Source organism: Pezoporus wallicus, unplaced genomic scaffold (genome assembly GCF_028554395.1).
Source record: "Pezoporus wallicus isolate ANWC-B61680 ecotype Strahan unplaced genomic scaffold, APGP_CSIRO_Pwel_v1 contig_6155, whole genome shotgun sequence".
Taxonomy (NCBI): Eukaryota; Metazoa; Chordata; class Aves; order Psittaciformes; family Psittacidae; genus Pezoporus; species Pezoporus wallicus.
The window spans coordinates 520,924-542,250 of NW_026637610.1; the positions used below are offsets into that span (position 1 = coordinate 520,924).

The 21,327-nt window shown below is 39.8% G+C and overlaps 1 protein-coding gene across 3 annotated transcripts in view; it reads right to left on the reverse strand.

Annotated features, from left to right (window-relative positions):
* Window positions 1-266: 266 nt before the first annotated feature.
* Window positions 267-21,327, reverse strand: part of GTF3C1 (general transcription factor IIIC subunit 1) — a 41,648-nt gene continuing 20,587 nt past the window's right edge. For 2 of the 3 annotated variants that reach the window (XM_057406581.1, XM_057406580.1), the window contains exons 18-37: window positions 21,144-21,240; window positions 20,160-20,337; window positions 19,660-19,795; window positions 17,767-17,902; window positions 16,920-17,001; window positions 16,096-16,281; window positions 15,374-15,531; window positions 15,089-15,231; window positions 14,817-14,898; window positions 13,503-13,615; window positions 12,521-12,583; window positions 11,785-11,878; window positions 10,706-10,878; window positions 9,780-10,064; window positions 7,535-7,788; window positions 5,798-6,084; window positions 4,681-5,326; window positions 3,077-3,116; window positions 2,175-2,367; window positions 267-633 (exon numbers count right to left, since the gene is read on the reverse strand). In XM_057406581.1, the coding sequence (XP_057262564.1) occupies window positions 412-633; window positions 2,175-2,367; window positions 3,077-3,116; window positions 4,681-5,326; window positions 5,798-6,084; window positions 7,535-7,788; window positions 9,780-10,064; window positions 10,706-10,878; window positions 11,785-11,878; window positions 12,521-12,583; window positions 13,503-13,615; window positions 14,817-14,898; window positions 15,089-15,231; window positions 15,374-15,531; window positions 16,096-16,281; window positions 16,920-17,001; window positions 17,767-17,902; window positions 19,660-19,795; window positions 20,160-20,337; window positions 21,144-21,240 (3,568 nt within the window). In that variant the 3' untranslated portion in view covers window positions 267-411. The remainder of the gene's footprint in view (window positions 634-2,174; window positions 2,368-3,076; window positions 3,117-4,680; window positions 5,327-5,797; window positions 6,085-7,534; window positions 7,789-9,779; window positions 10,065-10,705; window positions 10,879-11,784; window positions 11,879-12,520; window positions 12,584-13,502; window positions 13,616-14,816; window positions 14,899-15,088; window positions 15,232-15,373; window positions 15,532-16,095; window positions 16,282-16,919; window positions 17,002-17,766; window positions 17,903-19,659; window positions 19,796-20,159; window positions 20,338-21,143; window positions 21,241-21,327) is intronic. The other variant, XM_057406582.1, reaches the window with a different exon arrangement.

A 21,327-nucleotide genomic window follows, 5' to 3' on the forward strand; every position in this document is an offset into this window, starting at 1 on the left:
CTAATACCGCATATGCCAAGAAACCAGTGTGTAAAATATAGACAAACCTTTCGCTTGGTTATCTTACCTACCTTAGCACAGCTGCCAGGTGGAAGGAAAAGCAAAGGTGAGCTGTTAGCGCTGTGACCCTAAAGGGACAAGGAAAAAGGAGCCTTTGCTATCTTGTGAAAACCCTGTAAAGGAGAAGTTACAAACTGCATGCTCCACAAGCAGTTACTGGTAAAAAGAGAAGGTACTGAAAGTGGGACCAAATAAATATACCTGCATCTTAACATTAAGCTTTATTTTCATCTTAAATACATTCACAATTAAAAATGATAAATAACTTAAAAAAAACATGATGGAGCGCAGATTGTCATATTTACACTCCTACAGGCTAAACCCATTTAAGAGGGCTCAGCTTTGCCTCTTTTATACAGGGATAATCTGCACCCATTTATTCCAGTTCATTTCAGAGGGGAACACTCTTCCCAGCCTAAGAGTACAGTCTACCGTAGGCTCATAGTGTATTGTTGGGGTTTCGCTCAGTTTGGGATTGTTCAGTTGTTCTTCGATAACTGGCTGAGAAAAGAGCGACACTGGGGATGGCTTTTTCATGTAGAATCGTGTGATGCAGCCGAGAGTTTCCAGACCCTGCAGAAAAATTCACACCTTTAGCTTGAGCGAGTGTGGTAAAAACAAATGCACTGAACGCTGTTCTGTGAAATGTTGGCCAATTTATACTAATTTACACTACAAGTGGCTTCATTTCACCCCCTCAGGTGAAGTGCCATCCCCCACTGGGGTGGCAAAGTTCACAGCACAGCAAAGCAAGTTCCCGTAGCTGGATAGATGCTTTCTTACAGATGTTAACACAGTGGCTGACATTTGGCTGTTGAGACAGAATATGCATTCAACAACGTATTTCAACATTGAGGACCAGTTGCAAATGATTTCAGGCCATATCAATGTAAATCCCAGACTCTGGGGTCAGTTCTTGCTAATGGGTTGGTATTTACTCTTATGGCACCACCCACCAAGGTCATTTATGTGCTCTATTTGCTGAAAACACCTGGTGTATATTAAATCATCTGACATAGGTATGCACCTAGATTTACTAATATTTGGTATATTACAGATACAAGCTCTGTCTGTGGTTTCAAAGCCAAGTCTTACCAAGTTTATTGGTAGAGAAGTTAGACTCAAGTCCTCCAGTCTGTAAAACGTACAGGTAACTGCTTGTTTTTGTGGATTTGAATTAAAATTGCTGAGGAATCTGTACTCATTCCCACATATGCATGCCTCACCATTGTATGTTCTACTGCAGTTTTAAGCCTGTCCCCTCATCCCAGCTTCCCTCCTGGTAGTGTTGCTCCAGCACAGGACCTACGGATAAGCTGTGCTGGAACACCTGGGAAACAGGATGGTAGGGTACACAACTTGCCTTGTTACCAAAAAGTACAAGCCTTTGGACAAGTGTGGCGTACGTATGACGGAAGACTGATTTCCAGCATTAGCAGGGGAAGCCATGCTTATGGGAAGGACTGCAATATTATTGCTATGATTAAGATTTTAAATACTTACAGAAAAAAAATACAAATAAAGATTTCACTTGCAAAATAGCAGTGGTGGTAGCAATCAAACTTCAAGATGTGGGGAAAAGATGAGAGACTCTAATTTTTCTCTCCGTGTAATGTTTCATAATTAAGGAAAAGTGCCTCTAAGCAGGTCTGTCAGGACAGAAGGTCTTATTTACAGTGCTGTCTAGCACAGACACAGCTCAGTCTGATTCTTACATTAAAGATTACTCATCTGAAAGGTGTATAAGGGAAAAACAAAGCTAAACTCTAGTGATCAACACTGTATTAAACAGTCCAATTTGGTATTTCACAGTGACAAGCCACCACTTCAGAAACCAACTAGAACTTTAACTGCATGTACATTGTTTCAGAAGCAAGCTCAAATTTTAAAATCAGCCGTATGGTCATTTCAGTGACAGGTAAAGCAGGTTTCCTTCCTCCCTCATTGTGAACAGTAACTTGCTCTGGCTTTAGTTACTTTAGGAAGGGGAGAGGATTTTTTTTATGGTTTGTTCAGAATCCCGTTTCCCTGGGACTTCCAGCAAAGTAGTTGCTGACTCTTCTGTGTGGAAGCTGAACCAGATTAAAAGTTCACACAGCTGGTGCTTCACATACCTGCAGTATCTCAAGGACAGCAACAGGCTGCAGTACCCCCATGTAATGCTGCAGCAGTGCGCCTTCTGTTATGCCTGGTTTTGTCATTATGTGATAGAGCACGGCTTCCATCATCCCTTTACACACAGGTTTATTCAGGTTCCCATCCACAATCCTCCACGGTCTCCCAATGAAGCAGACATTCTCGCAGGCCCTGCAAAAGACAATTTAAGTTCAGCTCCATCAGGACTTAATTCTTCCAACTACATCCATTGCCAGTGTTGGCTCACGTGCTGTGTGTAAATTCTGTAGCTGCTCTGGGCAGAGGCTGGTGCTAAACTATCAGACAGTTCCACAGACCTGAAGTATTTCACATTAAAGTGTCCACTTAAAAGAAGTGCTTTTAGCACCAGTATGCCACCCACTGGTTACCTGGAGTCTTGATGACCAGGAAAGCTTTGTTTGTCACCAGCTCTAACATCCTCCAGAAGTTACTCAAGACCTGCTTTAATCTGCAACATGCAGCAACAGTGCTCAGATAGAAAAAAAATTCCTCATTTTTAGCATTTTGGAGTCAAAAGACCCTGTGTGGGAACTGAAATTTCCCATGCTGCAGTTTCTTCAGGTCTTTCCTGGGCATGTGGTAGCTCAGACTTTCAGGCACTGGACTTAATACGAAATAAAATTAATTCTGTTCCTCCAAGTTAGTTGGTTTTCTGGAAAAAAAACTTATCAAATTTTTCTAGCATGCACATGAGCACGAGTAACATTAACAGGAACAACGGAGGACGACATGGGATTTCTCCATCATCAATGCTCACTGCGCAATGCTGCATAAAACAAAGGTTTCCAAACCATTTGCTTCCAGATATTAATTTGTTAGTGCTAAGTTCAGTTACTCTGCAGAAGTCTGTGTTACTCACCGGTCCCTGGCTGCCTGGGATATATCTGTCATAGAACTTCCTGGAAAGAAAGGAACACATTGTTTTTAATTAACCCAAACTCTTTTATCTAGTGGAAGGAAAGTAAAAGGTGTCCATGCTGTAAAATGCAACAGCTTACATTAGAAAATAACACACACAAGCTATGCTGCATGTTGATCTGGTTGCACGGGGAGCTCTGAGCTTCCATGCTGACTGCCTTTACCTGACTGCAGCATACCCTTTCTTCCCAAACCTCTTCTTGCAACCACATCTGTCTTCTCCAACCACCCAATTTGTGGTTCCACTCCCAAATCACAGCAAGAAGTTTTATTCCTAGAAATACGGTGACGTGGCTGCGCAACAGGTAATTCTATTGACTGAAAGAACCAAGTTTCACACAGAACCCTGTGTAGCGTTCTCAGCCTGCTGTGCTCACTTAGGCTTATCTAACTTCATGCTCCTGGTAAACCTATGGAAAGTGAGAAGAAGTCCAAGCAGCTGTGGACTTGAGAATGCAAACTCAGGATTTCAGCAGGGTTCAGACTGAAAGTGAAGGTTTTCTCTGAAACTTCCAGGATGCATTATGTCATGGACTTTAATTACACAATTACTTAACATCTACCACACCCAGAGGCTAACAGCTTTGGCTTAAGCACATGTAAACCCTTCAGCTGGCCTTCAACAGTAAGACCAGTCAGAACTCTGTGCTTGATAACATAACTATTTCTTCCCTCCTGTGTTACAAACAAGTAGAGGAAACTAAATCCAAAGCTGTAAGTTAGCCATTTCATGTTAAGAACTGCTGAAGTCTATGCAGTTTAGACAGCCCTGAGTCTGTTTGCTGCAGGAAGGCTCCAATTAAACAATACCAGGCTTTAAGAGGCTAGGGATCAGTCTGCAGTGATTTTCAGTCTGCATCTCTAAACATGGGTAATGGCAGGTCTTGGCAAAATACCACACAGGCAATTAGCTTGTGATTCAATCTGAAATCAGAGCTGATAAAACAACAACAAAATAAAATCCCAAACAACCTACTTAATGTAGAGCTTGGCAAGAACTACTAGCTACTAAAAAAGAAAACTGGCAGTAAAAAGGAAATTTTAAAATGAAGTCAAATTGGGTTACAAACGAGGCTATTAATCTTCTCACTGGCATGTGCTGCTTTCTGGTGAATGGTTTAATGACTTTACTACATTTCAGTCATGGGCATTCTAGTTAGATGTACACCAGTAACGCTGTGTTTTCTAGGTTTAGAGATGTCTAGCCTTTGGACTGAAGGCAGAGTTGAGAAACTTCAGATTCAGATATGTTTTTGGAGAAGAGTAAGACATAGAAAAGAGTTTTAAAGGAAAACACCTTTCTGGACTAGTCATGAACATTGCAGCAATAGGCATAGGATGGAATCTTTGACGTATGTGAAACCTCCAAGACCTTCCAGATAAAGTTGTGTTATGTCACTTCAACTGTGAATAATGACGACCTCTCTTTCTCTCGTATAGCTTCATAAAGAATCTAGTATTTGCTTATAAAATGGAGCTACCTGTTTGGGATCAACTGATGATGAGCTAAGCTCTATTTCTTGGAAGCAGAGAGCTCCTACGTACCTTTAGATACTCCCGGGTTCTCCTGTAAGTAGGAAAGATCATCATCCTGCTCACTGGCTGATTGTTCAAGGCTAGGAATCTGCTTGTTCTGCTCAGTGCTGAGCTCATCATTCTCTACTTCCAGTTTTTTGTCTTCAGAACAAGATTTATCTTGTTCCTTGTAAGTGTCCACATTTGTAGCACCTGGAACACTCACAGGGTGTTCAGCTAGGTGTTCTGTCTGCCCTCCCAGGGAGTCTGGTTCTTCATCCATCATTGTAGCAGAATCAGGAACACCTGCATCAAAGTTATTTTCATCTGCACTTTTCAAACTGCTCTGTGAACCTTGGTAGAGTTGATCGCCATCTGCAAGGACATCATTTTGAGTCTTAAATCTCTTCCTTGGTGGTTCTTCATCACTGACGGATGGTGTGTCTTCTCCCAGCTGCTCCTCCTCTCTCAAACATTCGTCTCCATTCTTTGGTTCCAGTGGCAGGGAGTCCTGTTGTACATCTGGGAGAGTGGCATCTGTACCTTGCTGATCAGAATCATCTGGTTTATTCTTCAGACATACTGAATGTAATAGCCATGGCTTAGCAAATACTATTGCAACCAGTCTTATAGTATGGCCTCCTACTTCTAAAACTTGCTTCATTTCAATAAGGTCCTATAACAACAAACAAAACCACACAATTATCTCAGGAGCTTTTGCTGGAAAATGTCATCTTTAACTGGCAGCAAAGAAAGAGTTTAGCAGAATATTCAATTTTCTGTCCTGCTGCACTGAAGTTGATATTTTACCTCTTAAACTTTACTGAAATGACAGCACAAGACATTTTTGTTCAGCTTCAATTAAGTTAAAATGTAGCTGGGAAAGAGTATTTTGCTTCCAAAGGTGAAGGTTGGTACCTTTACGTTTCTAAAACCATTCATTCTTATCTTTGAATAAATGCTGCTTTAATTTTTGGCCTTCCTAACTTTGAGGTGAGATTGCTATCAGGTATGTGATCTCTTGCCCAATATAAACAACTTTGTTCTATTTATACTTGCTTCCTATATCTTGGAAGGTTGTGCTATTTGAGGGGAATACTAAGCATCTAATTATTAACATATGGAAAGCAGCTGGCTGTAAACCCACCTGAATGTACTGCTCCAAGCTCCTGGTGCGTTCAGGTTCCACCTCTTCATAGCTGCAGAAACGTTTGCTCAGCTCAACTTTGCAAATTCCAAAGTGGGAAGTTGCCTCTATTGCATTACGGATCTCCATAACAGCAGCTACATCTCCAGGATTGTAGCCATAATGATCTGTACACTCATGAAGAAAATGATCAACTTCATAATCCTCTTCTTGGATGTTTATCAGTCTGGAAAAAGTCTCAGGGAGGCAGGAAACCCCCACATCCATGTTATCAATCAAAGAAGAAACTGCAAAGCAAATAAAACCCCAAGTATATAAGCCGTGAAGCAGCTGTTACTACACAGCACACTACATAAAGATAAATATCTGAGACAGATTAGATGTGTTCTAAGCTAATCCAATTAAAATCAGAGCTCAGTTTTCCATCTTCATTGCTGCAGTTTCCTGTTTTTCTTTCTGCCTCACGTACCTGTCTCCGAAAATGCCTGTAGAAGAGCAGTAGGCTAGTTTACAAGGGCTTACCCTCAGACCAATGTGAAATATTGCTGAAAGACAGTGCAGACTTGTATTCTCCCTACCACTGGGTCAGTTTAATGAGGGAATTCTCTTTTTCTCTTCAAGATGACCCAGTGAAAAGTCTAGGGCAAGGAAATGCTATGGAGGACCCTATGAATCAAAAAATTGGAAGCAGCTGATCCATGGCAGAAAGCTATTAGCCAAATATGGTTAGAAACTACAAGCTGACATTGTCTCAGTACAATCAGTATAACAAAGCATCTCTGTGTATGGAGAAAGGTTCAGCACTGTGCAAACCCACCCCCACTGTGCAGAGTATTTAGAAGCTGAAGCAGCGTAACACCTTTTTCCAGTCCTGGATGATTAGAGGGTAGCTTTGGCACTGTTCTTACCTGCTCCCCTCCCTTTCATCTGCAGGCTGCCTTTACATCATGCCTTTGGGACACACATGTGCCAGCTGCGCTCCTTTGACAGCCAAGTTAAACTGAGAACAACTGTAATGAGCTGTCAGCTTAATAGACCTGGAGGGCATGTGTGGCAGCAGAGATATGAAAAAGAATTGCTATTTTACCTCTACCACAACAGCAACAGGCAGGGACAACACTAGACCTTCCAACCAAACAGCTAAACAAGTAAAGGTTTTCCTGGATACATCTGCATTAGAACTGAAAGGAAGATACTCTTTGAGAAGGGGAGTGCTGATAAATTGCAAATATTCAAGCTTTAACTATGATCAAAATGTTTAAAGTACTGTAGGGAAAAGGCCAGAGATTGGAAACCACTATTTCAGAGAGCTACATGAGGTAAGTGTGAATTGCCATTCAAAGAGCTCTGAAAGGTCTTCTTTTCTCTTTATACAAGGGAAAGGCTGGGTGTGACATAATATGTCATATAATTCTGCAACTATTCTAAGTTGCAGAAGGGACTGAAAAAAATCTCCTGGAGAAGGGGTAACAAAGTAGAGGACAGACTTCCTCTTTGGATTAAGTTTCACTCAATATGAAATACAGGCAAGGACCTGTTAGAAGGAAAAGGTGTTTGCAGAAGTCAACTACCTGTTTCATGTGAGGAGAGAAAGTATTACAGGCAAACTGCACATTAATGACAAACAAAATGTTCCTCTTAAAGAGGTTTTGTTCAAATTGGTTCCTCGGCTGTTGAGTTTACTCTCTTTCCTGCTCAAACCTACTTCTGTGCAAATCAGGCCACACAGAAACTAACCTGAAGAGCTGAGTCTTCCCGGAACTGGTGTGCATCGCAGTTTAACCTTCACCTGGCAGGAATTAACCACTATATTGTCGCTGGGACTCAGATTGCGTGTGCTAACAATTCCAGGGGCATAGTAGCCTCTCATCAGTAAGTAATTGGTATGAGATGCTTGACGAGCTTTTACTTCAATTCTCCGTTTGCCTCCAGAGGTGTCATCTAAGTCATCATCATCGTCGTCATCATCGTCAAGTCCTTCTTTTCCCAAACTACAGCAAAGAGAGATGTTTTGTTTGGTTATTGCTTTTTTAATTCCAAAATAAGAAAGTGACTCATTATCCTGAGCAGAGCAAGAACACCTGCTGTTCTGCATTCTGGTTTGTAGTTATGAGCAGCTGTGGGTATGTCCATAGCAGCCTGATTTAAAGTGCTGAGAACAAGTAATTATAGGAAAAGAAAATACACTAAAGGTCCCTGGAAAAGGAAACGCTCTCTTTTTGCAAACATGTTGAAATTATCTCAGCTTACAGTGCTGAAATCTTTGGTTCAGCAGACATTTCATCAGGAGGTAACATCTGTCACAGCACAAAGGCTGAGACTATAAGGAATACTGCAGTATAGGGCAGACAGTTTAAGGGAGAAAAGAAGAAAGAATTACAGACCAAAGACTTCAGTCACTTCAAAAAAAGGAAGGGAGGAAAAAAACCACCCAAAAAACAACCAACCAAAACATTAATACAAAACAAACTGTAGACAGCCTCAACATAAAGAAAGAATAGTAGCAGCAGCCAGGACAGATTTTCCAGAAACAAACCAACACTGTTTGTTTTCAGGACATGACAAAAGCCATTACGGATAAAGGTGAAGGCTCCAAACAACCTGATCTAATTCTGAAGTTGCCTCTGCTTTAAGCAGCTTATGAGAGAAACAGCCAGCGGTTCCTTCTAACCTTTTTCAAGATGATTTAGACCTTAAAATATATTTAAAACCAAAAGGGAACATGTAATGTAGAACAAATAGTTTAGAAAAAAAAAGATTCAGATGCCTGTTGCTCAGAAATGGGACTACTCCAGGGTTCAGTGTATTTTTGCTAATGAGCTGGGTGATAAAATAGCTCAATAATCCTGCATAGGATCACCTAACTGGAGAGACTTCAAGTGCATCAGAAGATAGGATATGCATTCAGAACACTTCCAACAAGTGGAGAAATAGTCTGGAAAAGAAGAGGAAGCAATTTTGTACAGGCAAATGCATGTTATTAATATTAGAGTACTATGCACCTGTCCCACACTAAGAGGAAGCAATTACCTAGACAAAGGAAAAGAAACTTGTTAGAGTGAATCACAGGAATCATAATCTGTTTCTTTTTTTGTTTGTTTGGAGTTTTTTGTTTGGCAAGACCACGGCCATTCATCATTGTGGGATGTATTATCAGGCATATTACCTATGTAACATGATGTACTGAACACACATCTGCCAGCAAGAACATGGCATTTGTTTTTCGACACAGTTCAGTGCAGAGGAAAATAATGAGAAAGAGGTCTGCATAACATGAATCATAACACACAAAAATACAAGTAAAGGAACTGAGACCGCTTAAAGAACTGCATATTTTGGAGGATTATGATAACAATCTTCAAATAGGTAATAAGCTGCTCTAAAGAGAGAACAAAATATTTTCCATGTATACATACAACAGAAGCAACAGGTTAAACTGCAGCAAAATATTTTAGTTGCAGTCTAAGAAAATACAGAATGACTGTAAGAACAATTATTCATAGGGCTACACTGCCGAGGGAAAGTTTGCATTTCAGTGGTATGCAATTACTGGGGGCTTTAGGAAAAAATAATATATATAATCAAAGAGGAGACAAAATAGAACCACTATTGTGGAGACAGGTTTCACTGGTAAAGCTGAAGCCTTGTTAAAAATTCTTCTTAGTTGTTGAAATGGGAAGGTATAATGCTAATGAAAATGCTCATCTAAGACACACTGCTCTCCTTTCCACATTAGCTGTGGAGGCAATGCACTGCCTAGCAAACAAATGTCACACACGTGAAGACAAACACAGTCCAAGGCTGTAATGGCAGACACTGACTGAAGTGCCAGGAAGTCTTCAGAATGCTTCCTCAGAAATAAAAATCTAAACTATATCACAGTAAAACATGCCACAATACTGTGCAGAAAATGCTAATTTCAGTCCAATTCCATTCAAGTTACCTCCAAACCGTATTTGCTAATAGAAGTAACAGTGTTTACCTTTTTATCACTTCGTTTTCCACCATAGTGCTGTCCACCACAACTATCTGCTCTGGAATTCTCACATTCACAGATACAAGTCCCAGGGAAAATAAGGAAAGCATCGCTACACACTGGCCACCAGGCCCATCCATAGGAAATGCTGTCATGTCTTCTGATGCCTCGTTTTCTGGATCTTTAAATGAGAAGTTATCTGGCTGGTCTGATTTTTCAGCATCCTTGAGCTTCTCCAGAAACTGAAAGGACTCTGTACAAATTGTGCTGGGAAACCGCCACGTAAAAACTCTGGACAGAAAGACAAATTCAATGAAGCACAAACCTTTCACAATCTGTTCTTACTGTGTATGAATTTTAGACCCATGGTAATATACAGCAGCCAAACGGTTGAATTTCCATGGATGGTGAACGAGTACCTCCTACATCTACTTTCAATGTCTTTTTGCTAGTTCCAGAACATTAGGTATTTAAGGTCAGGTACTACATAACAAATATAAAGCAAAGATGTTCACTGCTCAAGCAGAAGGTGACACATTACAATTAAACTCTCCTCCCCTACTCCTGACATCCAGGTACAGTGCAGCACAAAGTAACTGAAGAGGAAAAGCAAGCAACCATCGGAATGACAAGAGTGCTAAAGAAATCTTTCCACCACATCTAGGTTTTGGTGCCACCCTTCCCATCCTCTGCATGTGTTTGTAAAGGCTTGCCCAGCAAACTTGGCTCTATTCCCTGTACAGCCCTAATTGCTAACCAAATAAGGGGCTAACACACATGCATAGATGTTACCCTCATCTCTTCAGCCTCAGCTGTGATGGTCAGGTTCTTTTCTCTAGATACTTCATGTGTATTCTCTCCTCCCTGCCCAGCATGCCCAGGTAGATTCTTTTATTTGCTTAAACATGAACAGTAACCTTTCTGACACCCACCTATAGTAACTCTGAGACAGCTGGTAGGACATGGGTACAAAAGGCAAAGCCCGGCTCTTCTTTGGTCCTAGCGTGTGGTTTACTCGACGGCGATTGACCAAGCTTCTCTTCTGACACTCCAGGAAAGCCTTCACGAGAACGTCGTCCCGGTACTCCCGGTACAGCCGAAACGTCTGGAAACCCCCCCCCGTTCAATGCAGAAGGCAGTTAGCTCCCAATCCACTGTCAGACTCACCTACTTGAGGGTTACATTAGCTAAATGAATATGAAGCTACTAGCTGGAATGTAAATGATGCATATAAATTTACTTAACTACATTATTCTATTCCTTTTATGGGCTTCCAGGCTTTCCACAGTAAATGCTAATTAAATTACCTAAATACTATAGAACACTTGATATTCAAAATGGGATCAGGCTCCCACTAGAATTATTTATGTAAAAATGCTCATCTGCACCACATTTTGGTAGATTCTAGGCTCCATGCTTGCCTGCTGATGAGATATTAAACTCCCTTTGAACTTCTATATATTTTAAGTACCTGATAGACTTTATATTTTTGTGATCCCCAGCACCGAAGGAAAGGCTCCCAACACCAATGTCAGCTGGATACTATGACTGTCTTTGTGCTATCTCCTCCAGAGCATAATTCCAACTACCTAAGTGGGCACTAAATCATGATACAGTTTTACCCAGTGGAAGGGATATAAAATTTATTTCATATATTTTGTGAAGATTGCTTCGATCTCACATCTTGCAATCTTATCCTCAGAGAGAAAAGCAACATACTGAAAATCTGCCTAGAATATATAATTTCCTAAAAGCAGAAAAGGGTAATTCCCACAGAACAGATACAAATATAAGTTTCTGGGTTTCTTTGCTCCCGTTTGAAAAAGGCATATAGCAAGGTAGGAAGGTGAAACTTTTTAGGGTTGTATGATGACATATAGATGGCACTTACAAACATGGTTTGGTGGTGGACTTGGCAGTGTTAGGTTTACAGTTGGATTCAATGATCTTAAAGGTCTTTTCCAACTTAAAGGATTCTATGATTGGTAAAGTTTTGGTCCAGATACTGTACCTGAAATGACTGGCAAGATTTCATCTGGTTATCTGAGAGTGCCAGTGTGCTCTGAATCAGGTTCTGTAGCACTAGAAAATGAATATCATAGACACTGAAAGAAAAAAGGAAGGAAAAAAAAGTTTATTCATGGTGATTTCTGAGCATGAGGTAGAGAATTACTGAACTAGCACAAAAGTATACAAATTCAATCACCCACTTCTGAAATAGATGTCACTAAGAGGTCACTATAGCTGAGGATCATTCACTTGAAGGACCCTGTTACATTTTCCCTTATCTTCCACCCTGAATTTCTGGGTCAGTCCAGAGTTCTCTCTCCTCCTCTTAAGGTACAGCACCCACATAGGAAACATACACTGTTGTCCTAATGATAACAGACCACCATTTTGAGTGGTGGTCTGTGGTAACATACAGCTCTTCCCAAAGAAGTGTTTGCAGAATAACACAGCAGAAAGGTAAAGCGAGGTGATTTTATACTCCAAGCACATCTAAAATAATGCCCAGTCACCATTTTGGGAAGGTCACTGTTGCTGTCATTTCATTCATCAAATCTGTAATCTATGTCAGAGGTCCCTACAGCCTTGTGGAAGTATTTTTCTGTTAACAAATTTATACACTGCAACAAACAGATAAAAGCCACACTGAATTAAAAACTGTATATATGACTTTTACAGATGCAAGGGTTGACATGCCCTTGCAGTCCTAAATGGGAAAAAATGGTGTTACTGCAACTCACCTGCTTAGACTATCCTCTTTTGTGTTTTGAGCTGTGTCTTCTCCAATTGCCAAAACTCGAAATCTAGTTAAGGGAAGGGAAAGGAAAACACTGAAACAAAAGCAACATTCTGTGATTTTATATCAACTGTGTAACCAAGAGACTGATGAATGCAGCTGCTAATACAGCAAATGTTGAAACAGCGCATGGGCACTATCTGCTCCAGCAGCCCTCAGCACAAGTGTCAAAAACTAAAACAACTGACCAGATCAATCTCCTTCACTGCTCTAAATTATCTGTTGACAAGGAGATAAAACACATGGTCAGGAGACTGTACAGAACTGTCTAGATTTACTATTCTATTGAGGTTTGGGACTTCCATCAGCAGCACTTTTGCTGTAACATATAGCTCTTCCCAAAGTAAGAAAATGTACAAAGGTGCTACATTTGTTATCATAAAATGGTGCAAGACCCAGATTTTCACACTCTCCAAGTGTTATTCAACATGAAAAAGTTTGACAATCTGAGCTGGAGAATGCTATACAAAGCTGAGAGCTCTTTGGTATCAACAATTTTAGCAGCACTGAGATGGTTTAGCTGAGCAACCAGCTACAAATTGTGATGTAAAATGGATCCAGTTAATCTGGAAGACTGTAAAGGGAAACCTCTTTCATGGGGTTTTGAGCAACCTGGTCTAGTGGAAGGTATCCCTGCCCATGGCAGGGGTGTTGGAACTATATGATCCTTAAGGTCCCTTCCAACCCAAACCATTCTATGATCCTACAATTAAAATGTACCTGAGTAGCAACATCTCTAATAGCAAAGTTGAGGACTTGACAATTTATGAAATCTGACACTGTGAATTTCTGGTTTAAAAGTCTTATTTAGCAAAACAGGAATGGTTTAAAATAAACAAGTTTATGCAAATAACTAAAATCAGTTATATTATTTAGGAAGTATGGATTTGGAGGAAACATTGCTTCTTTTATTTACTGAAACTTACCTGGAAAAGAGTTCCTGCAAAGTATCAGGAATCTCAAGTTTGGGATTCCCCAGAGTTGAACTGAATTTCTCTTTCAGTCTTTCCACAAATTCTTTAAACTCCTTTGCACAAACCTTAGAAAAGAAGAGATAGAAATGTTATCAGCCTCAGTTTCTCAGAATGGGAAAAGACCCTTTACCTTCAAAGCATTCACGGAATATTCTAGTAGAAGTGGCCAGTTTTGAATTATCATGTCAGAAACTGTACAACAGACAAGTGAATGCATCAAAAAAGCCCTGTGGAGGTCATGTTAGCTGATTCATTCAACAGTTGCAGGTTCTGTCTGTAATCACGCTCACAACTACAAGCAACCCACCATAAACATATGTTCTGAAAACAATTATACTGAATTAACAGCATAAGATCTCTTGGTAGGTCTTTGTTTAAGCTTCTGCTTAAGTCTTTTTTATTCTCTTTATAACCTTCAGGCTTTATCGCATTCTCCATTAAGTCTTTCTGTACAATCATAGGTCAGAGAACACCTGTGACAGAAGAGGAACTCTCTAGGAACAAGTTTTTATTTGCTTTCAAAGACAGACTTTGGGGCTAGTGACACATGCATTTATTTTAGCAATGTCTCATCAGTGAACAACTACTCTTAATTTAAACAAACACAAATCTAATAAAAGAACTGACTGGGGTTTGCTGACAATACGAATTGGCATTCCAGGATAAAAACAAAGTCTTGCTGTGATGTGATCCCAGTTCAAAAAAAGTCTTGAAATTCAGTTTGCACTGACAGCATAAACAACTTTTCAATTTGAAATTGTGCTTGATTTAAGACATGAAAAAGCTAAATATTTAAATAAGATCTTTTGACTGATCGAATCAGCACTTCCCTCATTAAATTTGCTTACTTTCCCGCACTCATCCACAGAAGCTAAGGCAGTATTTAGACATGCAAACAGGATAAGAAATCACAGAGCAAAAATGCTTTCTTGCTCAGATAACAAGGAGGCTGAGAGCATAACCCCCACCCCCCAAACCCAGTCAGTGCATACAGATGCTCAGTCATGGATGTTTATAAACAAGCATACTGAGAAACATTTTTGTTGCACAGCAGTGCTGTTTATATGCCTTTGGAAAGCTGCCTGTGTCCACTTTACTCTCCAACCAGCAATGATGATGCATTTTTATAATGATGCTATTTTTAAAATGGCTAAGGGTACAAGGGAGAGAGAAGGGATTAAATTACAGCAATTGAAACAGTGCAGGCACTCAGTAACCCAAACAGCATAAAGTGCTCTATGACCTTTTAGAATACTTCCCTCTTACCTGTGGATCTTCATAATTATTTTCTCTATTCATGAAATCTTCAATGAGGGCTTTATCTTGGTAAACCTCAGCAAGGCAAACTCTGCAACAGACACAATTGAAGGTGTTGTACATAGTTGAAATTTTCCCAATTCAATACAGATTTGATAGCACTGGGTCAAAAAACAGTTGAAATTTGTAAGTCACATGAAACAAGACAAAACCACAGGACTGTATCCCTTCACTTAAGTTCAGGAGAATTTAGCCTAAAACATAGACAGAAACCTTCTTACTTGTAATTAAGATAGGTCTGAGGATTTCTGACAATATAACGAGCTCTTCGTCCAACAGAATGAGAAGTTTTATCAAGGGACTCCTCAAAGCTGGCATGCATGATATCCCTAACGACTTGCCATGGCACAAAGGCCCCTTTTACCTGTGTGAAGAACAAATGTGTTTGGAGTTAAACTTCAGCTTTTAATGTTCACACATGATGGTTAGAACCAGGATGAATCTCAAGGACTGATGATATGTGTGCTCAGTATGCAGGACCACTACTTAATGGGTCTATTAAATACCTTTGCATTTAGCACGTGACTAGCAATTCGGCACAGCATGAGCAGACTGTCTTCTTGCACTGTCCAGGTGACACGCAGACGTGTCATTCTCAGCAGGGCACTCTGGTCAGCTTCATCGTGGTAGCGGAGTCTTTTGCTTTTTTCTACAGAATCCTCTGCTAACAAATCAGAGGGAGAAAAAAAAAAAAGACAAAAAAGACCGTTATCTCAGCATTACATGTTTGGATTAATTGAAACTCCTATCACAGCCAGTATCAGCACCAACTGGAGTTTGTTAGGAATGAAAGACAAAAGCAGAGAAGAAAAGTAGCAGTTCAGGAAGTAAAATGCATTAATACCCCTCCCTGGAAAAACATCACTTCAGTTAGGAAACTGACAACCTAGAGTACCATACCATGAAGAACCTTTAAGCCAGCTACCAAAAGCTGATGGTGAACTGCAGTGAGTTGATCTGGTGCAGACACAACTGGAATTTGTTTAGTCTGTACAGTTCAGTAGTGCAATCATAATTCACACACAGGTAACAGTCACAGCACTGTTGCTTTACTTCAGAGCTAGTGTACAGCCCCAGGACATCTCAACCTCTTCACTGAAAGAGGGAAGCCAAAGATATGGCCATGAAGTTCCCACACCACGTGACAGTTACATCAGCTTTTCTAAAGCAACTCACAGCAGGCCTATGCATCAAAAAGAATGCTTCTTTTTCCTAATGTGTTACTTACCCTTCTTTTTCCTCTTTGTCTTCTTTCCAGCATCTTTCCGAAGCCTCTTCCTCTTTTGGCCTTTTCCACCTCTCACTCGTTTGGTTCGATCCTGGGCTGGTTCTTTACTTATTTCAATATTTTCATCTTTCTGGACAAGTGACTCAGCTCCCACCTTTGCTTCTCCCAAAATACTAATTTTGTTACCTAAAATTACATATATTTACAGTAGTAAATTTGCTTTACAGCTATAGCATTCTATAATACTAAGGTATAAAGAGCTAATGCCAATGTTTTAGTATATTAAAACACCCATGCCCTCTCAGACTTGCCCTTTGTTAGTCATATCATTTCATGCCACTTCTCAGCAAATCACAGAATAAAATCCCACATAAATGAGGAATCATCAAGTAATTACAAAGCCTGAGTTCATGTTTTATATTCAACCTGGAGCATTTCCTCTTCCTTAGCTTGCAACAGTGTCTAGTTGTACAAAACATTGGTCCCTCTAGAATTTCTGCACACTGTACATCAGAAATTACAAAGGATAAAAATGACTGTTTTACAGAAAGTTATTTACATCTCTAGTTTGCTGCCCCAGAAGCATCCTAGATCATTGTAAGGAGACAGGAACAACTCCTGTCATCAATATTGGCTAAAAAATTATTGTTCCATATATCCAGAAATAGGGAAGGAAATTATTTACCCATTTTACTGCCCCAGAAGTATCCTAGATTACCATAAGGAGACAGGAATAACCCACATCCTCCAGACTGAGTTTGACAAAGACAGCAACAGCTATAATACAGTTACAGACCCCACCACCAGCACCAGCACCACCTTACCTCCAGTACTGAGTGAGAGGGGGTGCTTTGTTAAGAAGGTTTGGAGTCTCACTGTCAGTCCGTTTTCAGAAATGGCAGTTTCCTAAGACAACACAGCTTTATAAAAGGTGATATTTGGAAAGAATGCACTGTTTTTAACAACTCTATACATGATATCCTTTGAGTTGTGTCAGAAATAAATCTTCAGTATAAAGGAAAATATCCCTGGCTACAATGACACATAATAGGACTTTGAAACACTTTGCTGCATGAGGTTGTGGATACTACAGACTTACATGAGTCCAAAAAAACAATCACAGAAATTAACCCTAGAAGAAAAAGCTATTAACTGCTCTGAAACATCACCCCCCGGTTTAGAATGGCCTTGAGGCAAGCTTGCAGACAGCTGGGAGAATATTCTGAGGAATATCTCTACACAACTCGCTTGCTCTTACACCCTCCCTACGAATCTTGTATCGGCAGCCAGAGACAGGACATTGGCCAGAATGGGCATGGCCATTCTTACTTGCCTGTGCTGGACTTCCTAGTAATATTCATTTTGTGTGTATTTCCTTGTTCTGGATTTTTCAGTTTTAACACTTCTACATTTCAAGTAATGAAAATTGCTTGCTAAATTATTTCTCCTTTGGTCAAATGTACTATTGAATTCAGTTCAGATTAAATTTACATCCAACTCTTTCACTCATTTCAGCACCAAGATTTACCACCTTTGGCATTAATTTCTTTCTAGTGATGAAAGACGCATGGCTGAAAGCATGCAAGCAGTGATTTTGCTATCAGTATCTCAACCTTGAGAATATTAGAGTTTGGAAAAGTCATTACAGCATATAAATTTTACAATACCCACCTTCCTAGTCTTATTGATGATGTAGCTTGTCCAGATCCAATTGCGTTTTAGATGCCCATAAAAGCTGGAATCCAGACCTGCAGCTCCTAAGCCATCTCCAGGGATAGTTCCATCATCAACCACCTCTCGGCTGCCTCTAGCAGAAAGAATAACAAAATACATAGCAATTCTTTTGCAGTGAGTGCTTTCTCAGCTGCTCTTAAGTGATGTGTGTGCAGAACTCAACCGTTGCCCTCCCAGTTTAGACAGGGTTGAGAGTTGTTCCTTTCTTTAACCCTGCTCCTGAAGGAGCATGACAACAATACTTTTTCATCAAGTTTTAATCCCTGATATTTAATGACTGAGCTCTCAGTTTCAACATTAAACCCAGAGCAACTTCATTACTGTTAAGTAAGTTCCAATGGCCACATTAAACTGTTCCCAATGCTATTCTTGCCATAAAACTAGAGAAAATACCAACTCAGATGGAAAACTGAAAAGTGTGGGGAAAATCTCCCACAGGAACTAAAGGCAATCATAACCCTTTTTCACACTGACTGTCAAGCACTGGTCTCTCCAGTTCACCAACAAAATACATTAAAGCTTATTTAAATACATATACAAGAAAAAAAACAACGCACTGCAATTCTCCCCCCAGGAGGACAAAACTAACAGTGACTGGCATGGAATAGATGAACTGGTACCTTTCCTAAATGAGCTATTTAATAATTAATGTGGTGTTAGAGTGCAGAATGGAAGAAAAAGATTTTTTTTCTTTATAAATATGATATTTTGCAAAGAACCATGGAGAAAAACTTATTTCCTAAAAAAAATAAATAATCAAACCATGAATGAGCTCTGCATTATGGAGCAGTTACGACAGCTCTGACAATCCAGTAATAACACCAAAGAGTATTTCTGAAATCCTGTTTCACTTCCTGAAAGATTTTCTTGAAAGCTACCATGAAAAAAATATCCAAAACGTGTTTCTTGACCTCAAAGATGTTGCAATCATCTCCAGCCTAACTGCAAGTAAACACAAGATATCCAATATAAAGGATTTCTTACCATACAATGCAGACCACATGCAAAAGCTGACAAGTGGACTGAACAGGTTTTTTTTTTTCTGTCAGCAAGGATCAGTGGAATCGGGTTCCTTCAACTCCGTTAACTTTTTTAAGATAACTTGATGTGTCTACCTCTAACACTGAACTCACTGAAAATACTTTTAAACAGGCTGTTTAGAAAAACTGAATATTGACAAAACTAAACCACAGTGCACAATACAATATAAAAAAATTTAACTGTCATTCTGCACAGCTGTCACAGGTCACAAGCACTCTGTCCTCTCAAGTATTCCGGTTGTGACTAGGCAGGAGATGAAGTGCTCCAGAGATCACTTACAGATTTTAGCAATGTACACCAACCCCAAATTAGAAATCAATCTGTAAACAATATGCAGCAAACTGCAACACAGAAGGACAGAATTCCAACTAACACTGAGTAGCTATTGAAGCTACAGGCTACTTGTGATACCATGATATAAAGCACAGAAACAGAGAATCTTTAATTTTTTTCCCTTGCATTAACTGTACTTAGGGAGCACTTATCCCCTCTTAACTTTGCCTTCTCCAACAACAGACATTTGTACTACTTAGGAAGGAAATCTGAATCTGTTTTTCCCATTCCTCTAGTATAAAAACCTGCTCAGTGGACAAGTTACTTGTAAATGTGATATATAACTACATGTCTTTTTAATCAGATAGCCTCTGAATTACGAAGAAAAACCCCACAACACCCAACTGAAATGCTAAAGTCTTAACTGCTTCTGCTACTAGGCAACATCCTCAAAACCAGAACAGATTTTTTTGCCCATTCTATTCAAGAAACAAAGCCAGGATGAAGATGACATACGTGGTATACTCCAACATTGCACATTTGCGTTCAAGATTGTGTTTATCCACTGCTGACTCTTGTTCCATTTCTACATCTAGTGCAGTCTCCTCTCCTTGAAGGTTACTTCTCTTTGAACGAGGACAGCGGATAACTCCTAGGCATACAAATAGTTTTGACTATCAGCATGAGAAGTCAGACTTCAAGCCATTCTCAGTCCACCCTGCTGTGGCAAACTACTGCTCCCAGACAATACTAACATTTTTACCACTTCTTGATAGAGGCTAATGGTGCTCCAGTTAGCTTCCATTAGAAAGCACTACCTTGTCCAAAATTGTATTCAGGGCAGAACTAATGGGAAGCTGGTACCCTTTCTAAAGCTATTTTGGGTGTACCAGCCAAGAGATTAAAACATTTGAAATGACAAAACAGAGCCTGGGTCAAGTTTTAGGAAAGGAGGAAGAATGTAGTATTAACAGAATAAACAGTAAAGGTACTAAGAAGGTACAGTTATACCATACCCAGCGGTGTATTAAGGCAGACACACTGCAAATCAAACCAGAAGTTTTCCACATCCTGCATGGTATTCAGAACATACAAGCGCCTCTCAAATGGGCGGTTACTTTGGGCCAGGTTATAGTGGGGGTCACAGATAGTGGTATCAACAATCACAGCATTTTTCTTCAGATACACAAAGACCTGTCAAATACAGTATATTTCAGGCTGGTAGGTAAAAAATAAATAAACAATCAGCAGAATTTCCTAATACACAGGACACACAAGTTAATGTTGTTTAGAACTGTTTAGCATTTTCTCAGTTTTTGCTGTTTTGAGCCAGTACTCTGACAGAAGACACACCCTTCCCCACCTATTGCACTGTACTCCCAAACAATCCTTGCCAGCAGTCCAAGTATATTGTTTCTAGATTTGAACAGTTTCTTTTTGTCCTTGTGCACAGGATATTTCCAGTTTCCAAGAGAGTGACTATTTCCTACAAGCTCTCATTCAGCATTTGAATAGGTGTGCTCTGGAGCCTAATTATCTATTTCATTCTCATAAACTTTATGTCCTTACTTCTTTATCCTTGCACATGCGCTCTATTTACAAAAAGATGCATACAAACGTACTCGTTTTACTCTGATCATTGACTTTATTCTGTGTCACCCCCCCCAGTGCCTAATGCCTCAGTGAAAAAGAATGTGGCATGCTCATATTTCATAAAGTGCTGCCAGTCTGGAACCTCCTCAACCATTACTGTGCACAGTGTTCAGTGTTATACACTTGAGTAGTGCCTTTCCAGAGAAGGAAGTAAAAATTATCTGCACAACTTGCAATATATCATTTGGATCTTCAGGTTTGCGTATACATCTGAAACATTGGGAATTTTACTTCAGTATTTAAGGTCATTACAACCCCCAAATCTGGTATTTATTTCATTGGACAAAAATCATGAATAACAGTGGCTAAATTAAAAAATAAATGAAAATAAAAAGAAGTAAAATTACCTGGTCTTTGTCTTGAAACTTCTCTGTTGGGCCAAACTGTATCAGTCCCATATAACATAATCTTTGAAGGTTTTCTACCACTGAAAAGATGTACCTCCTACAGCAATATTAGAGGTATTACAATCAGCACTCATGAAAACGTTAAAAACGATACCAGAAAAAATGCCATTTCCTTGCAGCAACC